A 14,734-nucleotide genomic window follows, 5' to 3' on the forward strand; every position below is an offset into this window, starting at 1 on the left:
GTGCGGGGAGGGGGGATGCTGACACCCACCCCACCCCCGGACCGGCCCCGTTTGGGTCCTGGCATCCCCGGGTGTCCCCGTCCCGGGCATCCCCTGCACTGTCCCGTGTTCCCCCACCCGTCCCCGCTCCGGTCCCTCCTCAGCATCCCCCCTTCTGGTCCCACATCCCCTCTGGTATCCCCCCGGTTGAGCCCAGCACCCCCGCTTCTGCCCCAGACATCGATGTATGGGCAGCATCCCCCTGGGGTCCCCCTGTGCCACTTTGGGGTCCCCCTGTGCCACTTTGGGGTCCCTGGGCTGGGAGTGGGGTGCCCCTGGATGCTGCCCTGGGTGGCAGTGGGGGTGCCACGAGTGGTTCCTGGGGCATCCCGCAGCCCTGTCCCACCCCTCTTGGGGTCTGGGCACTGCAAAGGCCAGGCCCTTTCCCCAGATATTTGCTGGGTGAAGGAAATCTCAGCCTGAGCGCAAACCCAGACAGCTGCTGGGTTGGCCTTCGCCTTCCTTTTGGAAAGTCTGATGGCATTCATCTGGTTGGCATTTCTGAAGAAGCAGCCCCAGTAGGAAGCTGGTTGTGGAGAGGCGCCCTGCAGCCTGGGCTGTTTTCTGGAAGGACCAAAAATCCCCCTGCAAATCCCTCGGCCACTCTGCTTCCTCTCCAGCCCAGCTGGTTTGAGCCCTCCCATCCTGCCTGTCAGTGCTCACAGAAACTAATAAGGAAGGTTTTGGGCTCCTTTGATTTGAGAAGGTGCCTTTTGGCCATGGCACAGTCCTTGCTGAACCTTCCTTGGGTTGCTTTGGCAGAGGGGGGGCTCTGGGTCCTTTCCTCCACCCCGGTACCGGTGCCTGCAGCACGGTGTGGAAGGTGGAAATGGGTCGTTTTGTTCCTCCAGCACTCACCTTCCTCCAACACAGCTTCTTGGTAGCTCTGCCCCTGGTTCTGGGGCAGGCAGAAGATTGCTGGGGTGATCTGACTGTGCTGGAGCAGAGCTGATCGTGGTCTTCTATGGGCTCTTTCAAAAACCCCATGAAATCTCCCCCCCCTTTCTTAGAAATGTGTTTCTAACCTCTTACTGCCACTGACTTCTGGCATCCCGTTAAGGCAGAAGTAACGAGGCCTTTACAAACTTCCCAGCCCTTCAGGGGAATTATTTGAAGGGCATTTACAACATTTTGGACAGTTGTAGGAGCCTTCTGCTGCCTGGCACCACCCAGCCCCATGTGCGGGGCCGGGGCACCTCCGCTCCTTGCGGTGCGCACCCCGGGGACCTGGGCTGGATGTGACCCACGCAGCCCAACGCCCGCGTGCTTCTGACTCATGTCACTTCTCTGCTCTTTCTCCAGAGACACCGAAGCTGTATCTGCCTCAGCTGGCTTCTAGACAGCGGCTCTCAGTCGTCAAGGTTACGGGTCCCTCCGCTTTAATTAAGCGAGTGTCTGTGGCACGGGGGATTTTCAGCAGCTGGGTGACAAGGAGAGCTGGGCTGGCGTTCCCCAAAGGGGTTGGTGAGCAGCATGATAAACCCGTGCAGATGAGCCCCCCTGCAGGCCAACGCTATTACTTTAGCTGATCTCGGCTCTCCTCATTAGGGTTATGATTAACACATTAATGAGACACCTTGGGCTCTCCATAGCAGGGATGGGGCGGCTGGGAGCAAGAGAAGTGTCAGTGTCAGTGTGATGCTTTCCCCACCGCAGAGAGGGGAACAAAATGAGGGAGCACTTCGTAATGTCCTGCTGGTTTCTCATGGACGGAGAGAAATATTCCCCCCAGACAGCGGGTGGCAGCCCCTGTGCCCATGCAGGGGCTGTGGTTTGCTCAGGATGAGTCCCCTGGGATGTTCTCAAGGATCAAAACCACTCCTGCAAACCTGAGCAGCACGTAGAGCAGCCAGGTCTGAGCAGCAAAGAGAGCCAAGGACTTGGAATAATTCCTGAATGAAAGTTTCATGCTTAAAACCCACAGCACTGATTTCTGCCCCTGTCTCACTCTCTTTGCAGAGGCTTTATTTAGTTCCTGTCCTTTTGCTTCTGGCTGGCGGCCAAGGCAGGGAGCAGGCCAGGGATGGTAGCGCTGATTATCTTCATTTAGTAGAAAGAAGACGGTTACAGAAAATAAGTGAGTACAAAATAGTGGGAGCAAAGGGCACGGGGAGGAAGAGGGGGGATGCTGGCCTGGGAGAGAGGCACCAGCTCGGTGCTGGGTCTCTGTGGGGCACTAATGGTGCACATCTTGTGCTGGCCTTGCCCTGTGTCACCTGGCAAACCTGAGTTTTTGGGATGGTTGGGCATGATTGGTGTTGGGCTGGGGTAAAGGGACCAGAGCAGCAGCCCCAGAAAGCTGCTCCCTGCTCCAGAAATGCTGCGGGGCTGAGAGGAGCTGCTCCCAAAGGGAAATGACCCTCAAGGGAAGGGGTTTCAGCTCACTGGGAGCTGCCTGCCTGGTGCAGAAGAGAGAAGCCGAGGTGAGTCACTCCCCGTCTCCAAGCCTGAAACATTAAAACCATTTTTTTATCAAAAGAAAATTAAATCTCATGAGTCAGAGAGAAGAAAAAAAAAAAATGATTTGCCAGAGCAGAAGATGCTGCTGGGTGACTCGCAGGCAGACAGAAGGAGCATTTGCTCGGCAGCCCAGGAGAGTACATCTCCTCTGCCACTCCTCCGCTGCACAGAGCACTGCCATTCGTCTATTTTTAATAGCAGTGACACAGGCGGTGAACCTGCCTTCAAGGCTGGGAGCTTGTCGTCCTTCCCCTGCGCATCTGTCCTAACTCAGCTCCTCTCCAAGGGCTCTGTGCTGCTCTGCACCCCAGCGGAGGAAGAAGGGGAAAGCAAAGTGGGTACAAAAAAGATTGGAGAGCAAAGGCTCTCCCAGGTGCAGGGTCAGCCCTGTCCCACCGCCCCATTGCTTGCACATCCTTGTGGCCATCCAGCTCGGCACCACTCCATAACCTCAGCACCAGCAGCAGCTTGGCTGGAGCCCTGCTACGGCACCACGGCAGCGTGATGGGCCCTGAGCCCCAGCCAAGGCAGCAGATGGCCACGATGAGCAGGCTGGGAGGGCGAGGCTGCGGCACCAGTCACAGCACAGCATCTGCCTAGCCGGGAGTACCCATCTGTCCCCAAACGAGCTCTCTTCGGTTCCTCGTGCTGCTCTCAGCCTCCAGTGCTGGCTTGCCCAGCCTCGTGGAAGGAGAGGAGAGGATGCTCTGACAGGGGATGCTGCAGCAGGGCTTTGTACATGAGGATGTACTGGTTGCCTTGTCCTCATGGGTGGTGGGACAGCATTACTGTACTCTTTACCACACATTTAAATCCTCGTGCAGAGGGCAGTGTGCAAGCATCCCCACAGAGCCCTCCCTGTAGCTGGGAGGATGGGTGGGACACGGTGAGGAGCACATGGTCCAAACACATCCCCTGCCGCACGTTGCCCTGCTCAGAGCGGTGAAAAATGCTCTCTCATCCATGAACGAGCCTCACCTTGGTCTGCAAAGGCCATCTGCAAGGCAGGCAGGGGTGGGAGGATGCTCCTGCAGGGCAGCCTGTTGGGATGCTTTTTGAAATCTCAGGGGTTTGGCGTGTGACTGTGAGCCTATGGGGATCCTTACTTGCAGCTATCCCATGAAATGTCCGCCTAGCACAGGGCAGGAAAAGGGACAGTGTTGACATTAGGCAAGGGGCAAATTCCAGGCAGTCCCTCTGGGACTCTCTCGCCTGGCTCCCATGAAACGACTTCAGATTTATCCTGGTGTCTAAAGAGGAAGTTTTTGCTTGAGGGGCTTCATCACACAAAATACTTGATGGGTTAAGTCACTAAAATGCCTGCTCTCATCACAGTGCTGTGAAGTTACCCACTACCGCGTTCCCCTGGGAAGGTAGAAAGGCAGCCCCCTTTGCTCAACGCTTTTTAATTTCGGCCCCCACAAAACCTCCCTGCTGGGGACAACACCTGCTCTGCTGCCGTGGAGACAAACTTGTGTGGCTTCATTGCAGCATCTTTCTCCTTGGGAAGGAGAAACCTCCCAAACTTCTCTGCCTCCGGGGCATTTCCAAAGCCCAGTGGAAGGGATTTCCCCCTCCCATGCTCTCATCCACATCTGATGCCTGATTTTATTGCCACCCTGTGAGTGGCAGTAAAATCCTCGGCTGTTCTTTTGCCAGACCGGTTGTATTTATAAAGCCAAAGTGATCTGTCTGAGGGAGAGTCAGACTGAGAAAGCGGTGGAGCAAACCGCAAGCCACAGACCTGCTTTTTGGCATAGCTGATCTTTGCGTGGGGCAGCCAGCCCAGGGCAGGGGGAGGAGAGAGGAATACCTGCTCCAAGCTGAGCTCCCTGCCCTGTTCCCAGGCTGCGAGACCCTTCGATGCAAGAGGGAGATCACTAGGTTGAAGTACACCGCGACATCCGCAATACTTTTCCTTTGATATGTCCCTTTGAAGTGTCTTTTAATACGGCGTTCATTTTTCTCTCTCCAGGAAACAGAAGGAGACTAAATAAGTCGCCCATCTTCTGCAGATATTGAGGCCATGGATTTGTTGGGTATTTCTGCCAGCTGCAAGGAAGGACAGGGGGACTTCCTTAGACAAAGTTTCTGCAGTTGCTGTACGTGCACGTGTGGTCATCAGCAAAACCCATTCTTTAGCGCTTTCAAAACACAAGCCTTGCCTTTGAGATAAGGTGGTAGCAGTGTTTGTAAGACTATCCCATCTCCCAGGCCTTCTCAAAACATGGATTGTTTGTGGTATAAATCACAGGACCTCATGCAGTGTTGTGTGTTTCCAGTTGTGATTTAATTTTACTGAATCACACTGGCATATATTAATGCTGCTATTTTGCACCAGCCAATGGGATAAATGCTTATTCCTGGTTATTACCAAGAAGACATTTGTAGACCAAAAGCAGAAGCCACTAATATCTTGTCTGGAAAGCAGAAAAGAGGTGAAATTTATGACAGGGAACTGGGGAAAGATAATTCATTTGCTTTAGTTCTGGGATTAGATCCCTAAAGGAGAAGTAATCAAAACCTGCCACCAGATGTCATCTTGCAGCTAACTAATAGCTTCCAACACAGCCGGGACTAGGGGCACAGTGAGGTGAAACTGGAGGGCACCGACACTTAAACAGGGCACAGAGCAGCAGGAATCCCTGCAGTCATTTAGAGAATGGCCACGGAGCCCGAGATGTTTCAGTGCTTGCCCTGTAAAGTCTTCAACTCGCTTGGACAAATCCCAGCACCATGTGAAGTGCAGAAATTCAACTCTAAAAAATAAGTCCTAGCAGAAGATACAGACTGATCCGAGTAGTTCCACCTGTTCAGTCACAGATGAAAATACGGTGGGTATGCTGATCATTGTTTAATGGCTTAATTACAAAAGCTTCACTGTACCCTGTGCTCGAGCTGTCATTAGAATAGATGTTTGCAAATACTTGGTATTTAGCATTCGGGAGTGTGGGAAAATCACTGCATGGGAAATCCAGAAGGAATATGAAATAAATATTAAAAAAAAAAAAAAAAAAAGCTATGTTTTTTCCACCCAAACCACTGTTAATCTGTTACCTGTACAGAATTTATTATTATTATTATTATTTTTTTTAGTTAAATTTATGTAGAACATCTTACTGTAAACTCGTGTGAAATTCTAAGACTAAATTCAGTCAATAAATTATAGATTTGGGATTTTATCCCAGCTTTAAGGGTAAAACTCTGTTCGCTGTTATCTGTAGAGCCGGTGCCGATGTTTCCAACACCAAAGTCCCCCGAGCGTGTTTTGGATCAAGCTGAAAAGCTTAGATGCAAAATTAATGATGGATAGGGGGAAAATAGAACTTATTTTTAATATGGGAAGGGTGAGCAGCGCGTTCTTGTCTGAGAGCCCTTTTGGTTATAACTCCTCTGCTTTTAATTGTTCGGGATTCTTTTTGTTTGAATACAAGACTCTACAACAGACGAACTTTTAAATTTTATTTTTTATTTGTTGATTTTCAGTAAAAGCAGCTCGGATATTGCCAAGGATGAGGTCAGGGGACAAAAACCCATCAGTTTTGGTTAAAGGCCGGGGCAGGAGGGGGCCGTGAGGCGCCAGGGCAATGGGGGCGGGGCCGTGCCCAGGCCGCGGGGCCTCCATGAGCACCTGGGCCCGCTGACAGCTTCACGCCCACCGCTGCCTATAAACACGCGGGGATTGGCTCTCCTGCCCGTCCGTCAGGACGTGCGCCGCGCTCTTACTGGCTAGCTCTCTTATTTATAACCCGCCCTCAGGGGCTGGCCAATGAGAGCGTAGCGCCCTTAGCAACTCCCCTCTCTCTTTCCTGCCGCTGGCTCCTGCTATCGTCCTGGGAGTTGTTGTCCCTGCTCCCGTTGGTCGAGGTACCTGCCACTCAAGCGCCCCTTAGCCAATTAGAAAAGAGCACTCACGTGGATTACCTGCGAACCCCTCCGCGCCTGCCTTCCCCTCCTCCATTGGCCACACCCCGCCGTCCATCAACCCTCTCCGCGCTCCGATTGGCTACGGGGGAGGGCGGCGGGTGTCGGGGTGCCGCCCCTCCTCCGGGGGCGGCTCAGTGGCGGTGGCGGCGGCGGCGGAGGCGGACGCAGAGGGAGGAGCCGCGACGCTCCGCGGCCCCCGCGCCCCGCAGCCGGGCTCGCTCCTCACATGGGGCCCCCTCGCCTCCCCTCGGCGGGCCGCTGAGGAGCCGGGCAGGCCGCCATGACAGCCCCCGCCGGCCGCAGGCCCCGCTGGCGCCGCCGCCGCTGCTCAGGTAACGGCCGGGGGGCGGGGGGAGGCCTGGCTCCGGGCGTCAGGAGCCGTGAGGGGACGCTGAGGGCTCGGGGGGAGCTGCCCGGGGGTCTGCAGGGGGCGGGTGGGCCTGCAGGGGCAGGGGGTGTCCCTGTGGCAGGGGGTGTCCCTGTGGCAGGGGTGCCTGTGGAGCTGGCAGCCCCCTGGGGAGCCCCCCGCGGGGTTTTATTAGGTTTGTGTCCTCCTAAAAGCCCTTACGGGTCGTGTTTAGGCTCGCTTTTGAGCAGCCTGCATGCCCAAATTTCCTCCCAGCTCAGCTTCTGGTGGTGGTCGGGGCCGTGGGGTGGCTTCGTGGGCTGTAAAACCAACGGGTGTGTGGCTCCAGGGGGGTTACAGGCGCTGGAATTTACAGCCCGCGATAAGGAGTTTTATGAGGAGCTCCGGTGTGCCCAGTGGGTTACTTGTAAGGGTGGCAATTCAGTCACCAGCTCTGGGAGTTATTGGTGCATGCCGCGCTCTGACAGGCTGGTGAAAGCCTCGCTCCTGGACTTGTGCAGGACGGCGCTTTAGCCATGGTGATTCTTTATGCAAGCGACTTTGCAACTGCACGGAAGAAATGCAGGGCTGAGGGAGGGGGATGTTGCTTCTGTGCCTGCTGCAGGAAGGAGTGAAGCTTGTGGTTCCCTTGCATCACAGGTTTCCTTTTTTCCTGTAGCTAAGAACCAGGCGTTTGCACAATGACCATGCTCCGAGGATAAAATCAGAAGCTTTGCATCTCGCAGCCTGGCACAAAAAAAGTGCTCTTCTAGGCCAGATCAAAAATGATCACCATTTGTATTTTTTTTGTTATTTTCCTCTTTATTAGCTCCTTAGCATATTCATTTCATGCTGTGTATTTGTCAGTAAGTACATCTGATAATCAGCTGCTGTGTCCTGGTGGCTCCATCTGTTGTCTGCTGCCAAGTCCTCTTTTTGACTTAGTTAGTAAGCTTCTTTTCCTATGGCCCTGTCACTTTTTCTTAAGTTGAACGCATTTCTGGTAGTGGCTAGGCCACTTTTTTATGTGGTTGTCCCCGTGCTTGCACTGGAGAGCTGTAACAGCTTTTGCAACCAGCAGGGGATTTGCTTGAAATAACTTTGCTTTTGAAGCCTGACTTCATACGCTCTGGGTCTGTGGCTCACAACTGTGAGTTATAGATTTCCCCTCGGTACCCGAGGTGCTTCAGGTTGATGTGTAAATACCACCAGACTCTGGTGTCTCCAGTAAGTCAGCAGCAGATTTGGGATGCCCTGTTGTCCAAAAGGTCGTAAATGAATTATCAGGGACCCTGTTACTGGTGTGTTTGTGCTGCCAGTACCTGCTGTAGACGTGGTGCTGGGTGTCTTGCCCTGATGGGTTTTCTCACTGGCCGCACTGAAACAGCGGAGCATTGCTTTCTGCCTGCCATGAGAACCCCTGCAGACAGCTCTCGGCCCTCAGGTGTAAACCTGGTGGGGTGGCTGGGGGGATTCCTTGATTACGGAGATCTTAAAATAAAAATTCCCTTTGTGTTGGTCAGGAGCTCAGCAAACGTCAGCCTGCTGCTTCTCGGCATCTTTGCTAAGCTCTATAGAAGCGTAGGGAAAGCCACTGCTTTCGGGATGTCCTGCAATTTTCATGTTTTCTTAGGCAAAGAGGATATATTAAGATGGTCTGTTTGAAGCAGCAGCTGTGTGTGATGGTTTGACCCTGCGACTACGCTGCCCGTGCGTTGGTGTGACTGCAGCCAGGCGAGGAGACAAGCAGATTTTTGCAAGGCCCGTCTGTACAGGTTCACTTTTGTTTTGTGTTTGGACTCGAGAAGCTGTTGGCAATTCCTTACTGTGGGCATAAGGATCGAGTGTTTTTTTTTTTGTTGTTGTTTGTGTATTTTCCAATTATCTGCCTTCTCAGTGTGTGCCAGGCTTTATGCCCGTGCTTTATACGAGTATTTTTAAACCTACGGCATTGGTCTCAAAGCCCAGGCTTTGCAGTAAGTTAACGTCTCGTCTCTTTCTGGTTTCAAACTTGGCTGCAGTCACAAAATAAATGAACTGTTTGTTTCAGCTCAGCCTCTTGCGAGGTTTGTTTGTGTTACAAAACCGTGGAGCAGCTTAGCAGGCTCCCAGTTTCTGGGCTGGTGTCGCCGTCCCTGGGCTGAGGCAGGTCTCTTCGGAGGAACGCCAGCCCCAGCCGTGCTGCGGGGGGGCTGGTCAGAGCTAGGATCTATCCCCAGCAGGGGAGATGCGATTAAAGCAAAATATCCCCAAAATGAAAGTAGAAAACGATGGGGTTTTCACGTTCAACTGTTGTGTTGTGACTAAGACGTAAAGCTGGAGGCTGTGACTTCCCCCAGTCAGCAGTCAGAAAGGATTTCAGCATCAGGATGAGCTGGGCCAAGCGCAGCGCGAGCCCTTCTGTAAATATTTGAAGTCACCTTTCTCCCAAAGACAAGAAGCCAAGGTAGGGACAAACCAAACACCGTCCCTCTGTTAGGACAGCGAGTGACAGCAGTTAGGAACAAAGCTGTGGAGAGCTTGGCTCTCTTTACCAATTCAGTTTGATTTCTTATGTTTTGCTTCCCCTCCCTGCACCTTTTTTTCCCCTCTCCTCCAGGCTAATGACCTCAAAGTCAATTCAGTCTGGAAGATTTTGTTCTTTCCAATCCTTTGAAGCTTTTCTGAAGTTTGCAAGTTCCTAGAGGGAATTCTCCCCCCTCGCCTCCCAGCTCTGTTGTTGAGTGGCACTTGCCAGCATAATTCCTCCCTGGTTTTGTAATGCTGGGCTTTTAAACTCCATCAGACTATGGGTTTAAATAGTTAACTCTTGGCAAATGCCTTATGTCAAAGCTTTGGCATCTTGCTCTTCAGAAAACCTTTTCAAATTAATAACATGCATCCACCAGATTTATGGCTTTCCAGGCTGAATGCCTAGCGACAGTCCTCTGTGTCTAAAAATGGCTGTTGTTGTTGGTAGGGCCATCTTTTAGGAAACTTTGACTTAAGTGCAAACATGCACGTGTTGTGAAGATATTGGGGACAAAAAAAGTGTCGGTAATGAGTTGAAACAGCTTTGGAGGGATCTCGTTTTGCACCCTGGGGCATTAAAGGGATGCTGCTGAAGCTGAGAAGCTCGATCTGTTTTTATGTGTAGGAACAGTACGAAATGCTAAGCACTGGCTCATGTATCTCACTTGTTCATTTTGCATTGATGTGTGGGATACAACTTGATGTGCTGTTGTGGGGTTTCCATCCTTACATGTTTTCAGGCTTAGACATTGGTTTTGTAAGCCAACCCCCTCATTAACCAAATAAATGCTGATAGTGTTTGTGTTTATAGTCGGTTCTGCAACTCAAAACCTGATGCGTTCGTGAAGTGGAGAAACTGGTCTTAATGTACTCCTAACTTGGTTTGCTTGTTTCTTGCTTCAAGGTTTGTTTTTAGATGGAGAAATTAAAATGTGGTAGAGCATGAAACCTAAATTCGTGCTTTTCAGCAATATGCCGAGTGGATGAGCGGGGCAGGTACGCGTTTTGACAAATGTGTTTCTAAAACATTTTGGCTTGGCAGAGCGGGGTGCATTTTTGTTGTGGTAAGGATGTCAAAAAAAGCGGTCTGGAAGCTGGAAAATTTATTGGGAACTGTTTTTAGAGTGCTCGGTGTCTTTTCTTAACTGGTCCTAGAGCACAGCTTGAGAATCATTGAGCTGAACTTTGATATTGAGGAACAAGCAAACAAACCCGACAGCCTTTAGATCTGCAGCAGGTCGGTCTTGCATTCTGCTCAGTGCACTTTAATTAATCATACAAGGTAGTAAATTAAAGTACCTCAGACTGATTTGACAGTCAATTAAACCTTGGTTGATTTGACTGAGAATGTGATCATTAGTGTAATTGGCCAAAATGACAGGAGGCCTGCTTGGAAGTGTGCCCACTTGAAATTTTCCTCTAATTCTGTGTCTGCAATCCTGGGCAGAAAGTTGGACAAACGGAGCTCTACCCTAATAATTTCCGAGGATTTCGTGTGGCTGTCTGGAAAGAAGGCAAGCTTTAGCAGGCAGAAATTGAAGGGACGGGTTACTGGGGAATCCAGATGGCAAACCCTTTGGGGATTTATGTTGTGTGAAGTGCTTTGAATCTCTTCTTTCATTGTGAGATTTGTACGGAGTTTTGCGGAGTTCGCCATGTGATTTCAATCAGAAGGATGTGTATGTGTGAGGGTGGGTTGTGTGTTTTTTTTTTTTTTGGTAGATTAAGCAGGGTATATGGGGAGCTGATCTTTTATTAATGGTATCTGGATGGTTAAAACAGAGGTAGGTTTTTCTACCTGTTTAATATCTTAATTAAGTTGGTGTCTTCCTCTAGCTAGAAAATAGCAATCTTGGTGTCTAATTTTTTGGATATATCTTAATATAGCTCTGATTTGTTTACTGGGCCGCAATGCAGGTGGGTTGTTTCACTAGGTTTGGGGGGGTGTCTGCAAAAGCTTCAGGGTGCCCCTCATGGGAGTCATGGCACTGAGTGTCAGACTGGGCGCTGCTGGGGCAAAAGCTTGCTCCTTCCCTTAAAAAGCTCCGAGTGCAGGTGGGTGCTGCTCTGCGAAGTGCTGAAATGTTGCTTCTTCAAGTCCAGCAGGCCTCTTGGTCAGTCTCCAAACATACTTGCCTTTTGTTCCAGAAAACGACTTGTTAACACCATTGTTTCCTGCCTCTCCTCCTTCCACAGATAGTTCTTTCTTCATCTCCCTGAAAAGCAACCAAACGTTAGGTTGCTGCTCTGAGATCAAAAAGAATTATTTAAGTACTCTTGGAAGATCCTGGGCACCTTCTCTGCAGCTGAGGAGCTTCCCTGGGCAATTTCTTCTCCCCGGGGAAACAGAGCGGGCTTTGTCTTCCCGTGGTGCTCCTGTACCATTTCCAGACCTTCAGGGCTCGTGGGGCAGGAATATGAGGTCAGAAATTGGATCCTGATCTTCTCTGTGGCAGCCGGCCATGCTATAACGTTAGATGATGTAGTGCTAGCATCTGAAAAGCGCAGGAAGCTCATGCACGGGGGAGTCTGCACATAAAGTTCTGTAGGAATACCACAATGTGGGATGCGAGAGAGATTAAATTTTCTTAAACAGGCACTGGTAAGGGTGTCTTATAACATCCTCCCCATCCTGACCCTCATTTGGAGAGGTGAGTTTTAAGATATTTGAAATTAACACCACCACAGACCTTGGGAGGGGGGGTCAGGGGTAGAGTTTTTGTTTCTTCTTGGAGAGGACAACATGGAAATGAATTCCATGCAATTCAACAGAGCTGATTCTGAAGGGCTGTGTGCCTTTCTGACGGGTTGGCACAGCATCTCCGAAGGATACGCTGCATGCAAGATGTGTACAGCAGGACTGCGGCGTATTCAGAGGACAGCTGGTGCGCCTCTGTTTTTGAGATGCTCTTCAAATTTAGTGCATTGTTCAGGTTTTGTACATCTGTGTGCATACAAGTATAAGTGCCTCGTCTGCTCCCTGCTTTGTGATTATTTCGTCTGCCACTTCATAAAAAAAAAAAGTTTGCTTTCCCCTTCCAGTTTTTCATTCATCCTCAAAAAAAAAAAAATTGCCCTCATTGTGAGTGCTCACTTTGTTCAGGTTTTGTAGGAGCTTCACTGAGTTGCTGTAAATGAACAGTTAAGTGTGGAAAAGATGAATAACCTCCTGACTCTAAGGTTTAAAGGGAAAAAAAAAAAAAAGTAGGCCACCTGTCAGGTTTGCCAATCCAACTTGGATTTGATGGGCTCCAGAGTCATCCTGATTACTTCATCATCCTCTTACACAGAGAAAAAAAATTCCCTCGGTGTTGTTTTTTCTTTCTTTTCCCCCTTCGTACTTGGCAAATGTATCTTATTTCCTGTGTTTTCAGTTGAACTGAAATTAATATAGCTTTAAAATTGTGTGCATAGAGAATTGTTCTGGCAGTTTCGTACAAGAAGCCTTTGTTTTTGTAGCAGGATTGTTGATCGTTTTCACAAATTCGGGGACTAGATCTTTAGTGGGTATAAACTTGTGTTTTCATTTGCTAAGAAATGGGTCTTGGAACATTCATACATGTAGATGGTGGAAGTTGTTAAAAAAAACAACAACAACAACAACAAACAAAGCTTTTGGTGCTCCAGCTACTGTTATTGACAGCTAATAATTTTGTTTAAGTCAACTGAAAGTTGATCTGTTTTCTTGCAATAGCACTAGATTGGTCACCAGCTGCTACCGAAGTAGCATGGAAGGTAACATTTTGTGGATTTCCTACTGCTTAGTTGTTTGCTTTAGCAACCAGAACTTAAATAGTGTGTGTGTGAAAGCCCTTTGTTATCATTTAAAGTTTTGAGCTCCAAACTTATTTCTTAATAGCCAAAGAATAGATATTTCCAGGACTCTAAAGGAAGAGTTCATTAGATTGTCCATCTTTTTTAATGATGCTGTGTGGATGGTTGTGTGTGTGTGTATTTTTTTACACCTACTTGGATATCTTCTGCATTTCTCATTCCCTTACACCGGTTATGTTGTGTTGGAGTCCTATCAAACGTGATTAGGTATTTTTATAATAATGACGATCTCAATTTCTTGTGTTTTAGCTTCCAACAAGAGTAGAGAAGCCAGCAAAGTACCTAAGATGTGAGAAGTCCTCCCTTAGCAGAAGACAAGCCTGTTTTCAAAATGGACCGAAGTAAGCGGAATTCAATAGCAGGATTTCCACCACGCTTGGAGCGCGCTGAGGACTTTGACGGTGGCACTGGAGGAGATGGGACTGCATCCCAGATTGGAAGAGTTTGGACCTCTTCGTACAGAGCCCTGATAAGTGCCTTTTCCAGACTTACCCGTCTTGATGACTTCACCTGTGAGAAAATCGGCTCTGGTTTCTTCTCGGAGGTGTTCAAGGTGCGTGTTTAGTTCTTCCCCTCGTGGTGATTGTTTTGTGTTTGGTGCTGAGTATAAGAGCATTAACAGAAGTACTTCTTTCACTGAAGTTGGCTGTTCTTGTATTGGCTTTACAAGTGATGAAGAGCTTGCAGGACTCAGTTGTTTCCTTTGTCCCTCTTCCAGCTGTTTTTTTATCACTTGTAAGTTATTTGGGGAGTTGCAGAAGCTATTTGCGAGAACTAATATGAGCTAGAAAATAACTGGCTTATCTTTGGTCCCTGCCACATATTGTTGTGTTTGTGTAGTGTATTAAACCCCAGTGGCTATTTGGTTCCCTCTTATTTAAGTTTGGATGTCTTTAATGTAGCTCAATTATTAAGTTTGTGGGATTGTTCTCATTCCTTTGTCAGTTTTTTGACTCACAACTCAGGATGTGCCAGTGTTAGGAGATCTACACATAATTACTGAGTTTGAAACAACAAAATTTGTTGCGCTGCAGTTATAATACATCCAGCTACTGCTCTGTTCCCTTTGCTTCTTGTTATGCCATACCTCTAACTTAAATAATCACGTTATTTACTATGAAGCAATCTGAGTAAGAAAATCAGAGATTGTCAGTGACTTGCTGCTACAGTATCTGAAAAGTGGTTAAGGACATGGAAAAGCAATTTGTGTCACTGTACAGGCAGTTCCCGTTTTACAGTGCTAGTAGCATTTCTTATGTCTTGACTGTTCTGGTAAGGTCTATTCTAGAGGAGTAGGATATTGAGTTGACTTCTAGGTTTTCAGGCACTGCAAAAATAACTTGTTTCCTTGCCTTAGTTCCTGGTTTTAAATGAACTCGCCCTCCAACTTGTTTCCATTTCAGCCAAATGACAGAAAATGTCTCGCGGTGTATTGTGTCCATTCCATGATATTTCATGTGATTTTTTTTCTTTAAGAATTTAAGTCAGGAAACATCCAGCTTTACTGCTGTGAATAGATATGTGAATTAGAAAAGGAAAATCATTTTTGCTTTTTTAATTGCTCAAATACATTCCCATCTCTGTATGAATATCTTCCCTTGTGTGAAGGTAATTTTT

The 14,734-nt window shown here is 49.0% G+C and overlaps 1 protein-coding gene across 3 annotated transcripts in view; it reads left to right on the forward strand.

The window, feature by feature from the left end:
- The first annotated feature begins 6,542 nt into the window (after nt 1-6,542).
- Nucleotides 6,543-14,734, forward strand: part of TESK2 (testis associated actin remodelling kinase 2) — a 76,066-nt gene continuing 67,874 nt past the window's right edge. For 2 of the 3 annotated variants that reach the window (XM_068691399.1, XM_068691400.1), the window contains exons 1-2: nt 6,543-6,758; nt 13,367-13,670. In XM_068691399.1, the coding sequence (XP_068547500.1) occupies nt 13,449-13,670 (222 nt within the window). In that variant the 5' untranslated portion in view covers nt 6,543-6,758; nt 13,367-13,448. Of the gene's footprint in view, nt 6,759-13,366; nt 13,671-14,734 lie in introns of those variants that run through there. The other variant, XM_068691401.1, reaches the window with a different exon arrangement.

Source organism: Anas acuta, chromosome 8, assembly GCF_963932015.1.
Source record: "Anas acuta chromosome 8, bAnaAcu1.1, whole genome shotgun sequence".
NCBI lineage: Eukaryota > Metazoa > Chordata > Aves > Anseriformes > Anatidae > Anas > Anas acuta.